The sequence below is a fragment of the Podarcis gaigeae genome, assembly GCF_964106915.1.
Source record: "Podarcis gaigeae genome assembly, chromosome: 11".
NCBI lineage: Eukaryota > Metazoa > Chordata > Lepidosauria > Squamata > Lacertidae > Podarcis > Podarcis gaigeae.
In genome coordinates, this window is record NC_139687.1 from 42,574,938 (window position 1) to 42,599,237 (window position 24,300).

The window sequence follows — 24,300 nt, forward strand, 5'->3', positions numbered from 1 at the left end:
GTTGCAGAATTTGGGACTTTTCAGTTTAGAAAAAAGGCATGTAAGAAGTGACATGATAGATGTTTATAAAACTATGCATGGCACAGAAAAAGTGGGCTGGGAAACAGGTTTCTTTCTCCTTCATAGCACTAGAACTTGTAGGCGTCTAATGAAGCTGAATGTGGAAAGATTCAGGACAGATAAAAGAAAGTACTTCTTCATGCAGCGCATAGTCCAGCACACACTCCCCCAGGATCCAGGGATGGCCACCAACTTGGATGGCATTAAAAGAGGCTGAGACAAATTAATGCCCTCTTTAGGGAAGTTTTTAATGTCTGATGCTGTACTGTTCTTAATATTCAGTTGGAAGCCGTCCAGAGTGGCTGGGGAAACCCAGCCAGATGGGCGGGGTATAAATAATAAATTTATTATTATTATTATTATTATTATTATTATTATTATTATTATTATTATTATTATTATTATTGGAGGAGAGGGCTATCGATGCAATGCTATATCTCCACAGGTGGAAGTAGAAATGCTTCCAAATGCATTGCTGGAAACCACGAGAGGGTTTGTGCTCTGGTTGGCCACTGTGAGAATCGGCCATGTGCAGGATCCAGCAGCATAGGAGCCAACTCCTAGGGGCCCAGGTCCCTTCAGCTCTTCAGTAAAATATTTGAGGGGGCCGCCGTCTCCAAAGTTGATGGCCATTGCCATTCAAATTCTGTGTGCGCGTGCATGTGTGTGTGCTCGCCATGTCATGTGAGACGGAGCTTACCTGGGCTCCCCAATATTTTATCCCAGTTGGCACCCCTGACCAGCAGGCTGTTCTTGTGAAAATGGGTGGTGGTGGAGGGAATAGGTGTTTTGCACATGTTCAGAGGCACCCTCCAATCTCTAGGGCTGAGAGAACCAGAGCAGACTGAGCCATGGGGACAAGTGAATTCCCGATCGGCTCGCCTCCCGTCCCTGGAGAATTCTCCCGAAGCAACTCCCCGCTCGTCGGTTGGCCGCGGCGCCAATGCCTGGCGAAAGGGCGCACTTTGGCGCGTGGGCTCCGCGCGGCGGCGGCTGGGTCTAATCCCAGAGGGGAGAGGAGAGGAGGGGAGAGGGCTGGGCCGGACTCCCTTGTTGCCAGGCTGGAGCGTGCCAAGGCGAAGGCGCCACCTCTGGCGCTCAATCGGCCGCCGGCCCGCCTCCCCTCGGCTCTCTCCTCCCCAGAGAGGCGGCCAGGCTCCCCTCGAAGGGCGGCTCAGATCGAGCCCAGCCAGCCGGCCGAGCAAGTGCCATGCAAAGCCGCGGCGGCAGGCAGGCCTGCGGCAGCCTGTGCCCCAACAGGGTGCAGGATCTGGCCGAGCGGCTGGGCAAAAAGCCGGCCAGTAAAGCAGAGAGAAAGGTGCGTTGTTGGAAGGAGAAGGCGAGGCTGCGAAGCCCGACCGGCCAGCCTCTCGCCATCTGCTCTTGGCAGAAATAAACGCCGGGGAAACCTGTCTCCCTGCCTGCAGCAGCCGTTCTGCGGCGGGAGACAGCGTCGCCCAGCGGTTAGAGCAAGCGCATTTCCCCCGCCCCCGACCAAGAAAAAAGGCTATTCCAATATGCAACCACCGCTACAAGATGGGGACTAATAGCCGGGAAAGGAGTGTCTCTGAGCACGTGCAGAGCCCTCTGCCTGCAGAACAACCACCAGCTGCCATCTGAAGTTAGATGGAGGTGTTTCTACTGCAAAGGGTTTTGTTTTAGATGCCTTGTCCACATAAGGTTGCCCTTACAACACACTCCTAAGTACCGGTACTTTTACCCAGTAGTAAGGATTCAAAGGGCTATGCCGACCTAGCCCTCTGCATGTTTACTCGGAAGTAATTCCCCAGTGGCGCTTCACTTTCTCTAAAGTAAACGTGCCCAGGAGAGAAACCTTGAAACCTTAATGCTGTTGTTTGTGATTGTTTGCCGACAGGTGCCACGGAATATCAACCTCAGATGCAACCCAATAGCCATTTATAATGACCCACCTCCGGATTCTGTAGATCTAGGTGAGTGCGGTTTTTTTTAAAGAAAAGTCCATTCAACTACCCTCTTTCGTATTGCAGTTCGTGGTGTAACGCAGGAGAAACGCAAGAGAACACTGCTCGAAAATTGCCTCCCCTCCAGCAGGGAAAATGCTGGGGCATCATAATAATTAATGTGTGTGTGTGGGGGGGGAACCTTGTTCTGACACATGAATGAGGTGATAATAAGCATTTCATAATTGTGTCAGATTAGCAGAGGAAGTCAAGAGACGGAGGAAAATAATCAGGCAGAGGTTGCCTACTTCTTTCCTTTTCTTTGATGGCGTATCTGCTTAATGCTAGTCATTTAATGGTAACTCTTCTGTGCAAGGTTGTTTGCATTTTGAATTAAAAGCTAAAGATTTGTGTTTCAGCTGACTGTGTATCTTTGGTTGGAGCTCAGTGGGTGGTATTTCACCTGGTTTTCCTCAGAGTAGACTCACTGAAATGAATGGACATGACCCATTAATCCCAACAGTTCTTCTCGGAGTACCGGAGTGACTACCACCTATGCGATCGGAAGTAAGCATCCAGGGTTCAGTGGAAACTACCTGTAGGCTTGCAGCGACTATGATCCTAATAGATTAAACAGTATGCTTTGTACCCCTGTTGTACGTGCGTGGGTACAGAGACAGAGCTGTCTGCTTTTTTGAACTCTCTTGGGGGCGTGGCTAAGGGAGCCCTAATGACCTCCTGCACTTTAGATTTTACAGTTACCGCAGGTGCCTTGCTTGAGAAGAGACCACTACTAAGGTTACTCCTTTAGCAATTTGTATTTCATAGAATCGTAGAACTGGAAGGGACCGCCAAAGGTCATCTAGTCCCAGGAATCGACACAACCAGAGCACTGGTTAATCTGGAATGAAATACTGTAGTCCACACACACACACACAGGATTTGCGTTTCTATACTGACAAATCTAACATGATTTTCTTGCATTTTTTAAAACTTCCCAGGCTCTTGCCCTTTTAAATAAACACTGACCTGCCTCCCCCCCCTTTTTTTTAGCGTTGTCGACCATCGATTGGCAAGACTTAGCCGACTGCACGGGCGTCTTTCAGCAGGAAGTTTCTGCAACAACCCAGCAGGTAGTTGACAACCGTCGCCCCCTCATCCTCTTTGGTTTTTATTGACACGTTTCCCAGACCTGGGCCCGAAGCAGACGTGATGCCGTTCACCCCATTATGCGTGATGACACCTCCCCTTTTAAAGTCGAGGTTGATCCGGGTCGGGGCTATGATGGGGGAAAGAACTAGCAGCGCTGGCTCAAGACACTTTGCAAGGAGAAAATGCTCCCAGACCCAATTCCACACGAAGAAGCCAACCGGTCTGGCAGTGGCATCATCTCTGATAACGTCCTCTATGGCAGCAGGCCAGCCTGTGTAGCACTACCCCCTGACCCGCCCCAGGCAGCGTGTGCCACCCTAAGGGTGCCCCTTCACAGCAGTAGGGCACCAAACTTTCATGGTTCACACGACCAAAGGCGATCCTCCCTAGATTGCGCCTAAAGGGGTTCATTTGGGCGCAAGTACCTCTCTTCCTGTATGGTTCATGGATGAAAGCACACTAGAATTAGGATCTTTTTTAAAAAGAGAGAGAGAGAAGCGGGAAACCTCAGTTAACGGAAATGGCGCTGTTTATAGTGGGTCCGGGGTGTAGCTGAAGCGCATTCAAAGAACATGACTTGCCTCAAAGAATCCTGCGAACTGACGTTTTCCCTTCACAGAGCTGCAGTTCCCTGTCAAACTACAGTTCCCAGGATTCTTTGGGATGGGGGACCAATGTGCGTTGAATGTGCTTTAAGTGTATCTTGTGGATCTGCAGTGCAGTTGCTTCCCTTGTTTTCCAGTGCTTTGCAATAAATGCCGGTTGCAGCACAGGACTAGTCCGAGACATAAGCGCTGCCTTCCTTTGCAATGATGCTGCTGCTACCTTTGGCAAGGGACGCGGACGAAGTCACTCCCGCTCCGCATCATTAAAAAATTTTTTTTTTTTTTGGTGATAGGCTAGGAAGTAACGTCCCTTGAACACAGCTCTTTCCTTCTGAATAAACGCGAGCATGATTGCGCGGTTGGGCAGTTTTATCTGGGAAGAAATCTGAGCCCCGCCCCCCCGAAAATAGCCACCAGACTATGTAATGTTTCGAAGCACTTTGGATGCAGCCCACAAGAAAAACAGAAGCTAGCTCATCTCTTTTAATGAATGAATCTTTATTTGCATCAGCCACCAGCCATATCAATAAAACAAAATGCAGTATGCAGAGGATAAAGGTAAAAAGTTAAACTATTTACGATCGCAGCCCAGAAATCGGTTAAATCTGCGTGAGGACCTTTTGCAAAGCCAAATTGACTGTCGGTTTAAGCGGTTGATGGGTTCTTATACTGCTAGGAATCTTCTCCTCTTTGAACCCACGCAAGGGGCGTGGCTAGTACGTCCCACCTGAAAAACTATACAGTTCAGGGTTAATTTTTGTCCGGGATTTGCGGAATGCCCCGCTCAAATGAATCTGATTGGCTGGTGAGGCTAGCCAATGAGAGTGCTCTAAGAGACGTAAAGGGAAGCCCCGGTGGCGAAGCGTGCGCTTGGGTTTTCCAGCTTATTTCTTACTCTGAACATTTCAGCAGGGATTGCTGAGCTTGCATCTCCTCCTTTAGGTGCCGCTGAGTAGATAGCGCCTCTTGCTTTCTCCTTATGCCATGGCAGTACAAGCTTGCCGGCTCCACTGTTCAGCATGGCCGGTGGATTTTCAGGTGCGTTTTATTAAGTGCGTACACTGAAACTTGCCGAAGAATGCGCAGCGAGAAGAACCTGAGAATCAAGAAGGTGTTTTTTTCCCCTAACTGTCTCGTTCCTTCTGTATATTTCAGAGCCCGTGCTTGCAACCCGAGCCCGAGTTTGATTTCCAGGAGTTTCGCGATGCCGTGGATAACTTCATATCCGGCAAGTATTGAGTCCAGTTTAAAACTGCGCCTTTCAAAGAGGAAAGGGCAGTTTTAGGACGAACGCTTAGTGTGCGGACAGCTGCATTAAAAACCGGTTAAAACTTTTGGGTTTCTGCATCCTGCACGGGTCTGTTCAGAAGTAAACAGTGTATTTATTGGTGTGTTTTTTGTCTTTTTAAAACACTTTTACCCAGTTAATCTGGGAATCCTTCTTGATTGATAAATATCGTTAAATCAGCTAAGGACTATAACCCTATTTAGTTCACAAAATACTTTTGCTCATTGATTAGGCTAAGAGTTAAACTAGGCATGATGAGAGATCTGTGATTGGATATGTTTTGCCCTCTGATGAAATAGCAAATTTAGGACACTGGAGAAAATTTAATTAGGAAAATGGTGAGAGAGGGAAGAGACTAAACTTCACTTTCTCAGTACCATGTTTCCAGTCAGATCTCACATAACCTTTCACCTACTGGAAATTCAAAACAAATAAGATGGAGATCCAGTCATAGATCTCTCAATGCCACAGCTAGTTTGACCCTCAGGGTGGGTTTGTGTTTAAAGATTTTAAACCCCTAGGCTGTAAACCTATACATCTCCACCTTGAAGGAAACTCAGCTGAACACAATGGAACTTATTTCTGAGTAAATACGCATCAAATTTCTGTTAGACAGCATTTTTAGGTATTTATTTAGAAAAGCATTTCTATACCATCTTATCATAAAATATAAGGGTGCTATGTGGTGTTAAAACATAAAACACAATAAAAATTAAAATGCAAGTGATAATTAAGGTGACTGACTAATGAGATTTGCTTTAAAGCACAGGCAGGCAACCTTCAGCCTCCAATGAAAAAGGCTGCTCTTGTTTCCAAAGGTTCAACTAGATGAGATGTAGGGTATCCATATTCAGAATCTGCCACAATTTGTATCAAAGTTAAAAGCAGCTGCAGGGAGTATGGAGACTGATTTGGAACTGCAGCTTGTTCCCAGTCAAACCCCACCAAAGCTGCTATTTACTGTGGGAGGGAAGGACAGGTTAAGGGAAATAATTAAAGCCCTCAGCCCAGATCACCACTCTTCCATGCAAGGGTCCTAATTAGTCTTTCAAAAAGCAAAGCAGATCTTAAACTACTTCATGTTTTGTTTGCCGTTCATCTAAACTTCAAAGTCACCATTCATTGTGCCAGAAGCACCTTGTGTTTGACCTGTGCATGTCAAATAAGGAGTCAATCAGCTGTATCACTTGTTTCTTATTGGTCTCCCTAGATCCATCCTCTCTGATGCCACCTCTGCTGGAATGCGCTGATTTCTCTTTCCCTGTGGATGATGGAAGATCCTTCAGCCCTTGCTTTCGTCAGCCTGCAGAGGACGATTCTGCCTCTCAGATGAATGCAGAAAACATCTCTTCCACTGAGCAGTACTGGAAAGACTTAGCAAATCAGAACCAGAAAGCTCTAGGGGATGCACTTGTGGAAAACAACCAGGTATAAAAATAAAATGAATATGGGGGGAGAAAGTTACTCTGAAGCCAGCCTGACTGGTTTCTTAGCAGGAAGCCACTTAGGACAATGACATGGATTTAAGTTGGAACCGCACACTGAGATGAAACATACCTACTTAAATGAAAGCAAGTTGCATTGGTTTCAGTGACACTTGTGTCTAAAGAAAAACCTTAATAGGTCCTACTTGAATATGAATAGCTTTGTAAATGACTTGCAGACTGAGATGTCCATTTGTAATTCTTAAACTATTTTGGATTGGCCCTACTGCAGGGTTGCAAACTTACTTATGCTAGTAAATTTCATTCTACTCAGTGGACTGTCCTTTTGAGTAAAAACACATGGAGTTGTGGAATTTGTTCACAGAAGAAGGATCCAGGGTTTCCTTTAGCTTTCAATAAAATGTAAACAAATCCACCATCCATTATACCAAATGGAAGCAATGGTTGCTTTAATCACAGCTATTCCCAGTGAAGTGGACTTCACATCACAGATTCAAATTCTATGGAAAATGATTTTTCTGTTCACTTTGGCTGGGTTTTCCCCTCTGTAAAATTGCATTTTGCAGGACTTGCTAAGATGGTTGGAAATTATCACCTAAACACACTACAGTTGTGGCTTTTGAAATGTACTTGCAAAGTTAAATGAGTGGGGTGCTGTATAAGAATGAGAGGAGCATATTGACAAAAAATATACATTTAAACTTTCCTCTAAGGCAGTGGCCCACCAGAGGACTGATCAAGAAACCTTTTGACATCTGCTTGCCAGTACACAAACATTCCCCAGCAGCATTCCCTAACCTGGTGCCCTCCAGATGTTTTGGACTGCAATCCCCATTAGCCCCAGCCAGCATGGCCAATGATCAGGGATGGTGGGAGTTGTAATCCAACTTCTGGAGGGCACCAGATTGGGAGAAAGCAAATCACTCTTTGTACTCCAGTGACTTTCAGAACTTCATCTCCTATTTATCTCCCGACAGCTCCAAGTGACATTGTCTCAAAAGCAGGAGGAAATTGCCTCCCTGAAGGAAAGAAATATCCATCTGAAGGAACTGGCCAGCCAAGCGAAGCAGCTTGCCTCTGTGCTGGATGTAAGTACTGGAATGTCTTTCTCAATTTGGCATCTTTTCTGGCAGTTGTCTCTGCTGATCTGGAAATCCTGCTGATGTTGTATGGGGAGAGTGGAACCTCTGTCTCTCCACTTGCCCAAGGACACATTCATTTCACCACAAGGTACCAAATAAGGTTCAGGAGCTGAACCCTGGTCATTCTATGGTGCTGTAAATCCCAGTGGGTAACTATGTCAGATCCACAATCCTATATCCTTCAGGAGTATGAGGGTTTTCAGCAGTTTATTCTGTAGGGGGTGCTGTTGGTTTAAAAAACATTAGACTTGTTGATTTCCAACCCCCGCTTCCAGGTTGACATACACTCATGCATTGAATGACTTAGAGTGCTTGATATCTTTGTTTCTTGGCAGAAGCTGATGATCCCACAGTGCAAAGACAGCACAGACCTCTCCCTTGCCAATGGCCCCAACAAGAGGAGCCTCAAGCAGGTGACCATCGCTGAGCAAGAGGAGGAGGAGATGGAAGTGAACGAAATTTTGCGGGAAATATCTGACAGATGCAATGCAGCCTTGCAGTCTGCTGATGACAAGAGAAGCCCAAAGCGCCCTCGGGGAGAGAACGAAACAATCCACATGTATGGTGCTTTCCAGGGCTTGCAGACATGCAGCAGCCACAGTTCCCTGGACCTCCGAGGCAGTGAACTGGAGCAAGGGGTGTCCTTCACAACCGCCATCAATGAGCATTGTAACATTCGGACGCTGGCCTTCCCCCAAGGCAATGCATTTCTGGTCAGGACAGCCACTGGGGGTCACAAGTTTAGATGGGTTCCCAGGTGATGAAAGAAGGATGTAATCAGCCGACTACACTTGCCTCTCTTTCCAGTGACTTCCTGCCAAAGAACTGCTCACCTTCCTGTGTAGTGCTGCTTCCACCAAGGCATTTCAGGTGGAGTCTACTGCTGACAGCTGACTGATGTCAACCAGAGTTGCTAATATTTAGCTGGAAGTCCAGACATCTGTTTTAAATGGACAAACACAGAGCATTCTCTGTACACACCCACACATCCACACACACCCACACCCAACCCACACACACCTACCTTTAAGTAAGCTGATGCCAAACTTCTTGTTACTAATCATGTTTTCTGTTTTGGATTCCTGGCCCATGATTGCACTCCAGAGAGCCAATGTGGTGTAGTGGTTAAGAGCGGTGGACTCGTAATCTGGTGAACTGGGTTCGCGTCTCCGCTCCTCCACTTGCAGCTGCTGGGTGACCTTGGGCTAGTCACACTTCTGTGAAATTTCTCAGCCTCACTCACCTCACAGAGTGTTTGTTGTGGGGGAGGAAGGGAAAGGAGGTTGTTAGCTGCTTTGAGACTCCTTAGGGTAGTGATAAAGTGGGATATGAAATCCAGACTCCTCCTCCTCTTCTCCTCCATAATCGGAAACCATGTCCTGTAGACTTCTGTAACATATTCACTAATCCTTGTTTGATGACAGATGGGCCATCCAACCTCAGTGTAAAAACTTCCAGTTAAAGAGAATCCACCACCTTCCAAGGGAGCCCATTCCACTGTTTTGCTGTCAGAAAGTTCTTCTAAAGCTTAGCTGGAACCTCCTTTCTTGTAACTTGAATCCATTGGTTCCAGAGGGTAGGACCTGACGAGAGGGGACTGTTTGATGAGAGCTTGGAACGGACTCCCTTGGAAGGTGGTGAACTCTTTTTTATTGGAAGGCCATCTGTCATGAATGCTTTAGCTGAGATTCCTGCATAGCAGGGGGTTGGACTAGATGACCCTCAGGGTCCCTTCCAACTCTAAAATTCTATGATGGAATTTTGATGAGAATTCTACCCCCACTGCCGCCTGACCATCTACTAGTTGGGAATTGGTGGTTTAACAGGAGCCGCCTTGTTTCCTTTTAAAATAGTTGATTTAATGTAAAAAGATCTTCCTCTATTTTCAATGTTCAGGTGTGAGTGTCCTTACTTATATAGTCAAAACAATACCATCCATGCACAAGATGGAGATATCGGCAGGCTCTAGAGAACCCCAATGTCTGTAGAATGAAAAATGAAAATCATCCTATGCATGTTTAATCTACTCAGAAATGAGCCCCACTGAGCTCTATGGGACTTGCTTGTAGGAGAGTGTGTGTTTGGCAGGGTGGTCGTGGTTGTAGCTTCAAGGTAAGCAACCATGCTGCAGAGGTTGTAGAAACTGGAAAAGAGTTAGGTTCCTTCCTCTTGCCCCCTCCCCCCTTTCCCTCAGATGCCTACTGTGCCACAAATGGCTTGCTTTGGTGTGTATATATAGGCATGTAAGCAGAGATATTTCCCCCCCCCTTGTAAACTAGCCACATCAATAGACTTATTTGCAAGGCTGCTTGATGCCTGGCTCTGCTAGATGCTGCTTATAATGCACTGTAAGTTATTTTCTGTATATGTATATGCTGTAATGCTTGGGAGAATGATCTGCATGCACAATTTCCTTCTAAATTAACACCACAGCCAGAAGCATTGAAGTACATGGCCCCCTCCTCCATTTTCTTCTAAAGGTCCCTTGAGTAGACCCAGCAGCCTGTCTAAATTGGGGGGTAGGGTTTGAAGAAGCCAATTTCTGATTTAGAAAGGATGAGACTGCAGTGCTTCTATTGCTTTTGAGGTATGCAAGTAGAGGGTTGGGTGTCCTCAGGGAAATCTATGAAGGATCACTATACAAGAAGTTCTCCGGTGACTAGCAAAATGTGAAGGTTTCAATGGAGAAAACAGAGGAGGGATCTTTTTCAGTCTTGGTTACTAATACAGTCCATTGAGACTTCTAAACAGTCATGATAAGTTCTGTGGATCCAGTCTATATGCTTATTATTATTACTGTTATTGGAACAAATGTTCTTGGTTTAAGTGGCATCTTTCTAAAATTTTGCTACCCACATTATTTCAAACTTACCACTGAAAAATACTAAATCCAGGCATACCTTTTTCTTTTTGTGTGGAGCTAAGATGTTTGAATATAATTTTTATAATATCCAAAAGTTTACAAAACCAGGCTTTGTACATTGATATCTGTATAGTCTGCATCCCCCCCCCCCACCTAGAATTCCAGTGATGCTTTTGTGTCCATTATGGCTTTTGATTTCATTGTTTTTATTTCTGTGCAAGTGCTGGTGCTCATCTGAGCAAAGAGTGTAACTAGCCTGGTGACCCACTGCCTCTATACTTCCTCAGCTTGATTTGAACCAGGAATGATAAATATTTCTGAGTGGTATTCAGCTAAGTTTTATTCAGAGCAGACCTACTGAGATTAATTCACCTAATTTACACCTCATCTGCTCTAAACATGTATAGCAGTATCATACCCCTTTAAACAGTCATGGCTTCCCACAAAGAATCATGGGAAGTCTTCACCCCCGGAACAGAAGATTAGGGTGTCAGATTTTGCCATAAATCTGTGTGCACAAGTCGGTGGGTGCCAGTCTTCCGAGTGTTCATTCAAATATTTTATAAACAGGTACCATATGTCAGTAAAGTCGTCCGCATCGGATGTGTTGTTCAAGACATGTAACCTTTTTGTCAGTTTTTCAGATAAGGCAACAGTCCACACATTCTGTCACATATTGTGTGATATGCAGGTGCCCAAGTCCTTTCCAGTTCTGTGCTATAAGAAGTTGTGCCACCACCAGGAGGAAAGGGATGAGTTCCTTATAAAGTAAATTGAGCCGATCTACTTTAAATAGTGTTAATAAACCCAGACTTGGATTAACTCTACGATTCTATGCTGATTTGTAATGTTGCTCATTTCCACATGACCACCACAAACCAACTGCCTTATATCCTCTCCCACATGTTGGTGAAGAGATTTTGTCTGTGCAACCGAATCTTAAAGGTCTTAAATACCCTCCATAAATTAACTCCTCATCTCCGCTTTACATGGTTATTTTTATTACTAAAAACACTGCTGCAACACTCATATAGCTGTGCCAGAGTATGAAATGGCTCCCACTCAGTCCACTTTGCTTAAATAAATTGGGGCTGTTTTCTTCGCTTGCACTCTTTCCCATGGTGTCATATTGGTCCTGCTTTTGCAGTTAGACTATACGGCTTGTGTTTGCTTCCAAATCTAATCTATGGAGAAATAGCCAAAGTGGGAATATACAAACACAAACATGACCATTAACTTGCATTAGCCTTTAATGCTTTGTGGGAGGCTTGAGTGCAGCATTCCTCATAATGTTCTGTTACCCTTCAACTGTTGGATTTGGCTCTTTTCCTTAAGCTGATCACAAGTCACTGGCATCTCACTGACTTTTATTTCGCTACTTTCTCAGAAGTCTTATTTTTAAATGAAGAAGCAGGACACGTTCAGCCAACTTCTGAGAAAAGGCTCATACCATTTTGAGGTGACTTCATAACGTTAAAAGCAAGATCTCCCTTCATTTGGTCCACACATTGATTTAAACCTGGTCATGTGCCACTGTTTACATTTTCGGTACGTTTTTAGCAGGTAGCTGAAGGTAGGGAGGTCAAGAAGTGTAGCAGTTTTCTGCAAAGCTGTAGTAGGTGTACCAAAAACAGCCATCAGCTGTCCCTCCTCGCACCAGACACCTGTTCAAACTCTTGTCAGCTAATGCCTACTTATTTGCAATATTTACTTCACACTCTCTTAAACAAAATCTTGGGGGGAAATAAGAAACTGTAATTTCCCTCAAGTTTATTCACACAGCTGGATCCATTTAAAGAAATAATCAGCATTAACCTGGTGGCTTAGTTGTCATGAAGTTAGAAAATGTTTTTTTAAAAAAACCTTTAATCAGGAGCTCACTAAATTAAAATCTCTTTGGCGGTCTTTGACCCGGCTTTTTCTTCCTCAAGTCTGCTCAAACTGCTATTACTTTGGCTACTTGCATCCCCCCACAGCTGAATTACCTGGAAATATCTGGAAACTTACAATGGTAGCTGTCGAAAGCCCTGATGGTCCAAGGCCAACTGTGCCCATTTTAGTTTATTGCTTATTTCTTTATTATTACAGTTATATCACACTTCTCCCAACCTGCCCAAGAGCTCAAGGTGGAGTACGTGGTTCTCCCCATCTTATCCTCCCAACAACCCTGTGAGGTAGGTTAAGTTGAGGAACAGCAACTGGCCCAAGGTCACCCAGGGAGCTTGAAGGGTACGTTGGGGTTTCAACCCTGCTCTCCCAGATCCTAGTCCAGCCATTATGCTATTGTCCCCAAAGAGACCTTTTTTCTCCTATTCACAATGTAAAATATTAAGTGTCAGATTTCTAGCTCACCTCACATCCTTTGAACAACTTTGCATACAGTTAATAGGAACCACAGTTCCAAAACTGGTATATAAGCTAGCCAAAGTCAAGCCAAGTCCCAATGATTTCAACAGGAGCATTAGGCAGTCATTAGGGATGAGGAAGGGGGATGTGGGTGGTGGTGTGGTCTAAATCACAGAGCCTAGGGCTTGCTGATCAGAAAGTTGGCGGTTCGAATCCCCACAACGGGCTGAGCTCCCGTTGTTCAGTCCCAGCTCCTGCCCACCTAGCAGTTCGAAAGCACGTCAAAGTGCAAGTAGATGAATAGGTACCGCTCCGGCGGGAAGGTAAACGGCGTTTCCGTGCGCTGTTCTGGTTCGCCAGAAGCGGCTTAGTCATGCTGGCCACATGACCCAGAAGCTGTCTGTGGACAAATGCCAGCTCCTTCAGCCTATAGAGCGAGATGAGCGCCACAACCCCAGAATGGTCAGGGGTACCTTTACCTTTAGGGATAAGAAACCTTTTCACAGGTTAGTGGTGGGTGGGACCATGACCAGTGATAGGTGGGGATAAAGCCAGGAGTGGGCAGGGCTGGAACCCAAAAGGGCACCCTCTTTTCTCTCTGTTTTTCTGTCACCTTCTGTTATCGTTTTCTTTGTGACCACTTGCATGAAATGCTTTCATGATAATACTGTAAGTCCTATGAAACTTAATGAGTATGCATGTATAGGATTAAACTGTTAAGCAAACATTATCCTAAACTTTCTACTACATTTCCCCACCACTTTCCTTGTTGCAAAAAGTTTGATTGGGGGTGGGCGGGCAAGGACTGGCTTTGTTGTGCAAGTGCTCCACATCAACTTGAATTTCATGATCTTGAATATATGATTGGATGCCATCCCAAAATAGTGACTTTCTGGAAATGCCCTCAGTTTCTAACATAAATAAATGTGCTGCACATTTATGGGAAATTAAATTTGCTCCTTCACTGGCATATGAAAAATAAATTATTTACACATTTAAAATAAATATACCTATTAGGAGCCCTATAGAAACTGCAGGCTGATATTTTTGAGATGTCAAGGAAGATGAATGAGAGGTCACAGGACCAAAACAGCTGATTGCCTCCTCTCAACTATCAGTGACATTTCAGGTTAGTGGTGCTAGAGATGAAAGTGAGTCCACTGAGCAGAAAATAGAAGTGAGTGGGAGAAGTCTTTTTATTTTCATCAAATGAACTTTTGCATTCAAGACTGAGGGGTGCCATTCAGAGAAGGCAGTTCCTGCCCCTCGGACTTCCTCCCCCTCTAGGTTTCAAACCACTTACGATGATGATTAAATATGCATTGGTTGCTTAATAAAACAATTTTTTGTCTCAAAGCAACTTAATTTTTTTTAAAGCATACAATACCAAATTAAAATGCACCAAAATATTTTATTTCTTTTTAAAAAAAGATTTTAAAAACCAGAAGATTAAAAAGCATATGATTATTCCTCAAGAACTCTTTTATCTCGGCTTATTCTGGACTTAAAAAGCAGAATAACCACAACAGCTGTTCTTAAAAAGAGGGGGAACCCACCCAACGCTAGTCATAATCAGAATAGGCCCAGGTAAATTAATGTGCATGCCTAACTTGGATTCATTCATTTCAATGGGTGCATAAGTCCGTCACCCTCTCCGACTAAATTTTATAAAAGGAAGGATGCTTACTTAATTTTCACATAAATATATACATTGTCCGTTTCTATGTGCTGACAATCTTATGTTTTCTTTTTTTACAATCATTTTTATTAGTTTTACATATAATCACATTACGTAACATCATATCCTCTTATTATATCTCTTTGGCTCCACTGAGTCTAACGACTTCTCTCCCTCCCGCCTAATGGTTTACAAAATTTAATTTTAATTTCATCATTCTTTTTGCATTTCCCTTCCTTTCCTGTTCTTGTTATGACATTTCTTAAAATATTACATTACTCAACCCGAATAGGTAATAATTTCATTTTACAAATCTTCAGATAACCCTGCTAGTGATGTTAATTGCTTACAGTTGTCTTTCAAATATAATATAAATTTATTCCAGTCTTTTCGGAATGCTCGATCTCGCTGGTTCCAGATTCTTCCTGTCAGTTTCGCCAGTTCTGCAAAGTCCATGAGTTTCATCTGCCACTCTTCTTTTGTTGATAATTACTGTTGTCTCCATTTTGGGGCTAACAAAATTCTTGCCGCAGTTGTAGCATATAAGAACAATTTTTTATCTTGTGTCGGTATCTCTTTACCCACTATATCCAGTAGGAAAGCATCTGGATTTTTAACAAAAGTGTTTTTAAAGATTTTCTTTAACTCATTGTATATCATTTCCCAGAAAGCTTTTACCTCTTTACATGCCCACCACATGTGGTAAAAAAGTACCCTCCTTTTCCTTACATTTCCAGCATTCATTTTTTTGTTCTATATATTTTAGCCAATTTAACTGGTGTTAAATACCGTCTCTACATCATTTTCATAATATTTTCTTTAAATGTGTTGAATACAGTAAATTTAATACCTTGATTTCATAACCTCTCCCATTCTTCCAGTTGAATATTGTAGCCAATGTCTTTAGCCCAATGTATCATTACTGATTTTACCTCTGGCAATCTTCTGTTTTCAGTGCCTGCATTCAGGCTGCACAATTACAGCTGATTAGAAGGTTGTGCACCACCTTCTCCGTCAAGTGACCACACTTTTTGCTATACAGAAAGAGGGCAATGCACTGGAAAGTGTGGGAAAGCGCTGGCTTTGAGGCAATGTCATCTAACCTCCCTGCAAACAGATAAGAATGAATGTTCATTATACAGCCAACGTTGTCTAATCTCTCTGGAAACAAATCAGGATGAATGCTCAATAAACAGGTCACCTGGAAGTGACAAAGTGGCAACTGTGATGTCCTAGGCTATCTCAATCACTAAGTGGTTATATAAAACATAATCCTTTGCGGTAACTGAAGGTTTAGCCCACAACTAGAAAGGCTTTTGGCAAAAATAAATAGATATTCTTTTCAATTTATTGAACAATATACAGCTGTTTAAATAAAGAATATAAAAAAAACTCAGGTTACGGCCCTAAAACGGAGATTCAGCCAAGATTACATTGTTTACTGTACCTGAGACTCACCTACAATGGGCTGTTATACTGCTTAAAGTCCGTGGTTACCACATAAGCCCAGAAAGTTTATGAATGCAAATGAATGCAGTTCCAACAATGGCTGCATGCTTAATCAAAGCACTGACGTTTAAATTGCAACCTCTGGTATGCATGCAGTTCATAAACAAAAAGTTCATTTCATTTTTCTGTTTACTTTTCTTCCTGGATGAAATAGAAACACCTATAAAAATACAAAGGGATAATAGAATTGGATCTCAGTAGCAGAACTAGACCGTGCTTTTCAATGCCTTAAGGAAGCTGGCATTCCTTCTGCTGGTAGGCAAAGTGTGCAGGAAGGAGGATTCTCAATAGCTGAAACTGAGAAAATACATGTATTTTGGATAAGTAACGTTCTCCACAATTGCTCTTTGCTGAAGGAATGCTTCGATTGTGCAAATACATTTACAGCCCTGCATTTCACTGGAAGAATGGTTTATAAAACCAGGACATTCGTTTTGTTCGCTTCCATGGTGGTTTGCTGAGGCACTGATTTTCTTCAGTCAGCTGGAAGACAAGTGGAAACAGTGGTTCCATGTTGAACATTTTAACATTCCCTTTCATCTTTTGCCTTTTTAAGGTTCTGAATCTGAGGGCAGGGACTGTGGTGTTGTTGTCGTTTTATCTGCAAGTCATAAGAGGAGGAGGATGAGTTTGGATTTGATATCCCGCTTTATCACTACCCAAAGGAGTCTCAAAGCGGCTAACATTCTCCTTTCCCTTCCTCCCTCACAACAAACACTCTGTGAGGAGAGTGAGGCTGAGAGACTTCAGAGAAGTGTGACTGGCCCAAGGTCACCCAGCAGCTGCATGTGGAGGAGCGGAGACGCGAACCCAGTTCCCCAGATTACGAGTCCACCGCTCTGAACCACTACACCACACTGGCTCATAAGAAGAGGCTGCTGGATCAGGTCAATGGCCAATCTAGCCTAGCATTGTGTTCTCACAGTAGCCAACCAGATGATATGGGAGATCAAACTCCACCTATTTGTGGTTCCTAGTAACTAGTGTTAAGGGGCATTCTGCCTCTGACAGTGTCATGGCTAGTAGCCACTGATAGTCTTATCCTCCGTGAATTTGTCTAATCCTATTTTAAAGTCAGCCATCACTTATTCTTGTGGGAGCAAATTCCATGGTTTTAAGTGTTTAGTGTGTTGAAGAAAGGCCTTTTTTTTTTTTTTGCTTGCCCTGAATCTTCCAACATTCAGCTTCATTTTATGTCCCTGAGTTCTAATGAGAGAGAAGAAAAAGCTTTCCTCTTTTTCGTGTCTCTCTAGCAATCTTTCTGACTGAAGAACAGAGTATAAATGCTCTTAACAGCAACACTGGGTTGCCTGAATACTGTTCACAAGGATATTATTTTAGAATTTTAAAAATTCCAGTGGTGCTGTATGGCAATATGTTGTTTTTATTGCATCACTCACTTTCCAGAATTCTTCATTAGACTGGAATAATGTTACTTAGGACATATCTATTTTTTTTAATTAAAAACACACACTCCTAAATGCAATTCACTCCAGTGGGAGGGCATTAGGTTTAGCCATGAATTTCCCCTCTTAAAATAAATGAGACAAAGCACTTAACGTGGAAGTCCTGTTCTTGAAGAACTGCCAGTCAAAATTATAACAGAATGCTAATATAAGAGATAAAAACAAATGAAAAAACGATAGGTGTGTGACTAAAATTACAGCTCCTTACACATGCCTATTCCTATATCATTGATACCAATTAGTAAGCTGTATTCTGGTGCGTAGCTTCGTTAACGTTCTGCTATCCCACAGGGTCAAGCACGCAGATTATGAAACATTGAATACATTGTGTACAATTAACAGGGAAATCAAACATACCAATGGAGCAGTTGCAACTTGGAAATCCCCTTGGCTGTTGGGTCCTTGTCTACATTCCGAACAATTCCCACAAGTTAAGTCAAAAAATTATTATGAGGAAATATTGAATGGGTCTTTGATTCATAGCCATCATTGTAGTTAATGTCAACTTTTCATATATTTGATGCTGCTGCTGCTAATATACATCAAGCTGTCTTTGTTGGAGCAGTTTTTGGGTAATTACCACAAAAAATGTAGAGGAAATATCAATCTGCTATTTTTTCATTGACACCTAGGAAATGGTTGTGTCATGAAATTCTACTCAATATTAAGCCAATGTAGAGTAAAATGTAGCAGAGTAAAAACTTAAACACGTTGCAGGATTCCCAAAAAATATACCAGAGGCAATTAATATTTCATCCAGCAGAGCTTTACTGCTACTGAAGGCAAATGAGCATAATGGTCACAAATCCAACACATTCAGGATTGGCACTGTCCATAAGAAATCTAGTTGCAGCAGACTTAACCTAAACTTATAATAAGACTAAACCTTAACACTATACAGTATACAGAACACCACACCAAAAAGAAAAGAGATAGAAAGAGAAAGGGAAACCCAGGCTCCTTCTGGCCTTTTATAGTCAGCATGACCTTGACTAAAAGAGAAAACAGACCCGGTTTAAACCAGCTGTACTCAGCTTCTCTGAAGGAATAACCCAAACACCATGAACCTTCTGTTTGTTCCTTTCACACAGAGAAGCTTCCAGAACCCTCTTGAATTACCGTAATTAGATTAGGAAAGATCTCTATGCATCAGATCAATACTTTCTGTACTAAGAAATGCAAACCACCAGATGGCAGATCTATTACCCCATCTTTCTATAATGACAACGGGCTGATGAGCCAAGATGCTCTGATTTCATGGGAAATGAAGTTGTAACCCAACAAGCGTTACACTGCCAATGCAGATAAACTCCACCATCAGGATTGTACCCACATTGCAGCGGGGTTGTGGCTATGCCTGCTTTGTAAAGTAACCCAAATGTTGCTAAACCCTCCCCCCTCCTCAGCAGTGTAGTGTATGACAACTCTGAAATGTAGTTATCTTGGTGTGGCGGCTTTTCTCCTTCCAGGAAATGGAGTGGGAGGGAGGCTGTGTAGTTGATTGTTACAAAAGTGCAATTAGTTAAGGACTGGAGGAGATGAGGGCAGCCAGGGAAATAGCTGGAGGTTTCACTTGTAAGCGTAAAGAGGTTGTTGGGATGCTAGGCATGTAGAAGGGCAGCTGATCTACCCAATGAGAAACAATGCAGGTGTAGACCCACATCTATCAGAAATGGTAGATCTGCCTTCTGAGAAGCTATGTACTGTACATTTATCCATTTATTTGTAAATATAAATAAAACATATAAATATAAAGCATATTTACAGTACAGTGGCACCTCGGGTTAAGAACTTAATTCGTTCTGGAGGTCCGTTCTTAACCTGAAACTGTTCTTAACCTGAGGTACCACTTTAGCTAATGGGGCCTCCTGCCGCACGATTTCTGTTCTCATCCTGAAGCAAAGTTCTTAAGCTGAGGTACTATTTCTGGGTTAGTGGAGTCTGTAACCTGAAGTGTCTCCAGAGGTACTACTGTATACGCTTCCCCCAATCCCCCCCAAAAAGTACTGCAAAGACCCATGGGGGCAACTTTTCATTTCGGGGAAAGCTAAATACAGTACAAATGAAACCTCCCCCCTGCTGCAGACCCCTCCTCCTTTTCTGCCTTACACTCAGCCTTTGTCTCCACTTTTGGTCTAAATGTCCAGCACCTCGAGCCACTTAACATGGAGTATTTACCCTTATAGTTTAGTATCAGTTGTACCTTCCAGTGCTCTTAAATGCAAACATGTTCGCTTTAAAGGACAAAAGCAAGGAACCAGAGTGTTGCCTCCTTGGCTATTTATTGCAACACCTGCAAATCCTTATCGTTTGCTCTCCTATGACGGCTATTTTGGTAGCTGTCTCAAGCTTCATACTGCAGAAGTGGCAGTTCTGTAAAAGGGAGGGAGATGTAGCCTGTTGACTTTTTTTAAGAGTATAATCCTAAATGGAAGATATGCCAGTTGAGGGCCTATAGCTAATTACTGAGGACCCCCTATTTTTCAAAAGCCAAGCCATGGACCCCCTACTTTTGAAAATTTTGATAACTCTATGATAGTTTCCTTCTAAGCAAAGCAATTTTTTTGAACAAAATGTGGGTCAGACCCTAATAAGCCAAGGATTTTAGGTATACTAAAAAATAGACTAGGGCTGAGCGATATCTGGTTTTCAACATTGTGATATATCAGCAGCTAAACATTGGGATATTCTGATATAAGCTGCTACGCCTCAGTGCCAGGGGAAGATAGTGCCATGATGCCTTGTAGTGAGGGTGATCAGCTGCCCTGTTCTCCGTTCTGTGTGAGGGACTTAGCAGTGTGAAATATACGCGGAGTCCTGTAGTGATTTCATGCTCTTTATTGGAGCTTGTAAAACAATGATTAAATTGCCCCCCAAACCTCAGGCTTTTATATACACTATTTATACAATGAGTCCCATCTGACTGACTGATTCTGCTTCCCTCCTGGAGCCTGATTGATCTTTTCCTGCAGTTGTTGCAGGATCTTTTCCTGCAGTTGTTGCATTCTACGATCCTACCAGCCAAATAGGCTGATTAACTTCTTCCTGGAGCCTGATTGGTCTTCTCCTGCAAGCCAATCAGTTGTTGCATTCTAGGATCCTAGCAGCCAAATAGGCTGATTAACTTCTTCCTGGAGCCTGATTGGTCTTCTCCTGCAAGCCAATCAGTTGTTGCATTCTAGGATCCTACTTGCCTATTGTTCTAGGATCCAAGCTTAGTACACAACACAGTGTTATCGGCTAAGATCATTGGCTGAGATCATCATGTGATATTGACGGTGCCTTGAAATTGGCTGCCCTACTCTCCCTCGCACGAGGAGTGATATATTGCTGTGCATTGCTGGGTTAAAACTGTTATTGCGGTGTGAATTCAAAACTGATTCTGGCCAATATATTGAAAAACCACACAGCGCTAAAACAGACCATAAAATTTGTGATGGTATCATGCAAAAATTTAGTTGGGGGGGGGGAGTCAAGGGATGGGGCCACAGACCCCCTGGGTGTGTTCTGTGGACCTCCAGAGGTCCCCGAACCCCTAATTGGGAACCACTGGGCTATATGATTGGGCAGAATCTTCATTACATTACTGCAAAACCGGATCTGTTGCCACCAGGACAGATATAAGAACGTACTGTTAGAAGTTTGGAGGGCAAGGAACCCCTAAACTTCTAGGTGCAAGATTCTCCCCATAATTCCTGGATCATAGGAGGAACAAACCTAATAATTGCCAAGTTATTAAACCATTAAGAAGGCCATTAGCAGAGACCCTCTGGTTAGACATAAAACGGAGAAAGCCTCCTTCTGAGGTGAGAGATAGTTAGTGGAGACAAAAGGCCAGAGTTTCAGGAGGAAGGGGCAGAATTATATTTACAAGGATGGCTTCAGATTCTAAACTTACATGATGAGAGTGAGCCGCCCAGAGTGGCTGGGGGTGCAAATAATAAAATTATTATTATTATCATGCAGGAGAAAGGAAAAGAGTGAGAGCGAGGAAGAGGTGAAGTGTGAAGAGTTTGGCAGGAAGCCACAAGGTGTATTTTGCCCTGTTCAGTCTCAGACTGAGGGCAAGCAAGGTTTCTTACACGCAACAGCATGCATGTGCGCAGAGGGGGCAGTTTAAAGCTCATCCTGGGCAGCTGGAAGGCCAATGCTAAACTCTCCCCATTTCATTTCATCCTCATAACCACTGGGCCCAAGCACAGTGAACCTTCAAAGTTGGAAGTAAAAGTTTTCGGTTAAATATGTGGACAGGCAAAGGGCTCATCTTCTGCTCCAAACTGCCCCACTATGCTATACTTTCAATAAACCCTGCTTTAAAATAAATAAAAATAAAAATATTTTCTTTGGTTAAAAAAGTATGTGCATTGTCTCTTTTCAGGTTGTAGGGTTTTTTCTATGGATCAGTTACATTCAATGTGAGACATTAGTGTTGCATACAGTTCAGTGGTACCTTGGGTTACATACGCTTCAGGTTACAGACGCTTCAGGTTACAGACTCCGCTAACCCAGAAATAGTACCTTGGGTTAAGAACTTTGCTTCAGGATGAGAACAGAAATCGTGCTCTGACGGCGCGGCGGCAGTGGGAGGCCCCATTAGCTAAAGTGGTGCTTCAGGTTAAAAACAGTTTCAGGTTAAGAACGGACCTCTGGAACGAATTAAGTACTTAACCCGAGGTACCACTCTATAAGGTTGGGGGAGAAGGGGGCAGGAGAGTGGTAAGACTTAGTGTATGTGTGGGGTTTTTAACCCCCACTTTCTTGATATAGATTCACCTGAGTTAGTTCTGGTGCCCACAATGTCTAGTGTAGTTTTGACCCTAAATTTGTCTAAATGGTGTGCAGAGTCATGCTTAGAACAAACACGTTATCACTGCAGTCCCTCGTTAAAATGATAAGTACCCTATCAAACTGGACCTGAAGTGCTGTTAACACACGGCAGGCATTCGTTTTTATATTTCTAGGTAAGAAAGTGTGAACCAAGTTAAGAGATCTGCATGCCACAACCTGCAAGTGAGCTTTTGCACTATTTGCCTTTATTTACAATTGGTAGGGCTGTCTTGCGGACGGGGCACAATGCATGTGGAGTTGGGCAGATGGGAGCCAGGGTCCAATGACATCTTGAGAGCTACATGTCCCTCATTCCTGCCACAGTTCAGTCATAGTAGCTGGCTTGCAGGGTGGAAATGAAGAATGTTCGTTGCAGCCTCATAATGATCCCTTCCACCACTTGCCTACATCAGGTGCACATGAGAGCCATTGAATCAGCTGAGACACATAAGCTCCACAGTACAAAGCCATCAAAACTTCTCTTTGATTGCATGTATCTGAACACTGGGCAATTTTTCTCAAGACCGATAAATGTGTATTTTCCCAATAAAGGGATATTACTTTATGGTTGTTTTTTTTTAAAAAAAAGGTTTTATGTCGTGATTTGTGTGTGTGTGTTTTGAAGCTGTATTTCTTCTAGTTCTTTCCCCTCCCTTGGTTGGCAAACTGAACAAACAATTAAAAAAAGATTACTTTCCAATGGTATTGTTGTCTTCAATCGTTAGGCTGCTTTTAAATTGACGTGAAATGCCCACAGGCTGCGCTGCATTTGAAATCACCTGGGCGCACATGAATGACTCAGTAATAAGAAAAGTCAATTGTAAAAAAAACACTCCCTTCAGAGGTGAAAGATTAATGTTAATACTGTTAATCTGTAATAAACCACATTGCCCTCTGGCATTCCACCCCCTCTTCAACTTGATTTTATCCTATATTTGGATCATGGTAGACAATAAAAGTACTTAGGCAGAAAGGTTTATTTGCTTGCGCTTAATTTATTATATATTTATTTGTGTGTGTGTGTGTGTTTTTCTAATCCACTCTTCAATTCTGTCAGATTCCCAGCTATTAACAAGTATTTCTTTAATGCAAAGAGAAATACAGGGGAGCCAGCTTCATTGCCCTTGGTAACTATGAACACAAAACTAAGTCCATTCTCTACAAATCTTATACATTGGCAGGATGTATTAGATGGAAAACCACCTGCCATTCTTCCAAAACATTTCTCCAGATCATTCACTCTGGGGCGCTATTGTTGTTTATTTATATAAGTCTACCAAATGGTCTGAAGCTCAACATCAAAAAAACGAAGATCATGGCCACTGGGACCATCACCTCCTGGCAAATAGAAGGGGAAGAAATGGAGGCAGTGAGAGATTTTACTTTCTTGGGCTCCATGATCACTGCAGATGGTGACAGCAGTCACGAAATTAAAAGATGCCTGCTTCTTGGGAGAAAGGCAATGACAAAACTAGACAGCATCTTAAAAAGTAGAGACATCACCTTGCCAACAAAGGTCTGTATAGTAAAAGCTATGGTTTTCCCAGTAGTGATGTATGGAAGTGAGAGCTGAACAATAAAGAAGGCTGAAGAATTGATGCTTTTGAATTATGGTGCTGGAGGAGACTCTTGAGAGTCCCATGGACTGCAAGAAGATCAAACTTATCCATTCTTAAGGAAATCAGCCCTGAGTGCTCACTGGAAGGACAGATCGTGAAGCCGAGGCTCCAATACTTTGGCCACCTCATGAGAAGAGAAGACTCCCTGGAAAAGACCCTGATGTTGGGAAAGATGGAGGGCACAAGGAGAAGGGGATGACAGAGGACGAGATGGTTGGACAGTGTTCTCGAAGCTACCAGCATGAGTTTGACCAAACTGCGGGAGGCAGTGGAAGATAGGAGTGCCTGGCGTGCTCTGGTCCATGGGGTAACGAAGAGTCGGACATGACTAATCGACTAAACAACAACAACAACCAAATAGCATTGTTCTCTGGGTGG

At 43.2% G+C, this 24,300-nt stretch overlaps 1 protein-coding gene and 1 pseudogene across 3 annotated transcripts; both read left to right on the forward strand.

Moving 5' to 3' along the window:
* Positions 1-1,136: 1,136 nt before the first annotated feature.
* Positions 1,137-3,160, forward strand: LOC310827626 (multicilin pseudogene; annotated as a pseudogene). The gene is made up of 3 exons (XR_014568572.1): positions 1,137-1,378; positions 1,937-2,012; positions 3,036-3,160. The product of XR_014568572.1 is annotated as a multicilin pseudogene (transcript).
* A 1,363-nt stretch (positions 3,161-4,523) lies between these two features.
* Positions 4,524-12,291, forward strand: LOC310827512 (multicilin-like). 2 transcript variants are annotated; one of them, XM_083703677.1, is made up of 5 exons: positions 4,524-4,777; positions 4,895-4,967; positions 6,238-6,455; positions 7,450-7,560; positions 7,950-12,291. In XM_083703677.1, the coding sequence occupies exons 1-5, from the start codon at positions 4,724-4,726 to the stop codon at positions 8,373-8,375; spliced, it is 882 nt and encodes a 293-aa protein (XP_083559803.1). In that variant the 5' UTR covers positions 4,524-4,723; the 3' UTR covers positions 8,376-12,291. The 2 variants fall into 2 exon arrangements, with proteins under 2 accessions (XP_083559803.1, XP_083559804.1); XM_083703678.1 differs by having other exon boundaries at positions 7,953-8,385.
* Positions 12,292-24,300: the final 12,009 nt, after the last annotated feature.

Bases quoted from the DNA above. Each gene is read 5' to 3' on its own strand.
- LOC310827512 (XM_083703677.1), top strand. From the start codon at position 4,724: ATGGCAGTACAAGCTTGCCGGCTCCACTGTTCAGCATGGCCGGTGGAT. The intron at 4,778-4,894 runs GTGCGTTTTATT...TGTATATTTCAG, and splicing joins CATGGCCGGTGGATTTTCAG to AGCCCGTGCTTGCAACCCGA. The intron at 7,561-7,949 runs GTAAGTACTGGA...GTTTCTTGGCAG, and splicing joins AGCTTGCCTCTGTGCTGGAT to AAGCTGATGATCCCACAGTG.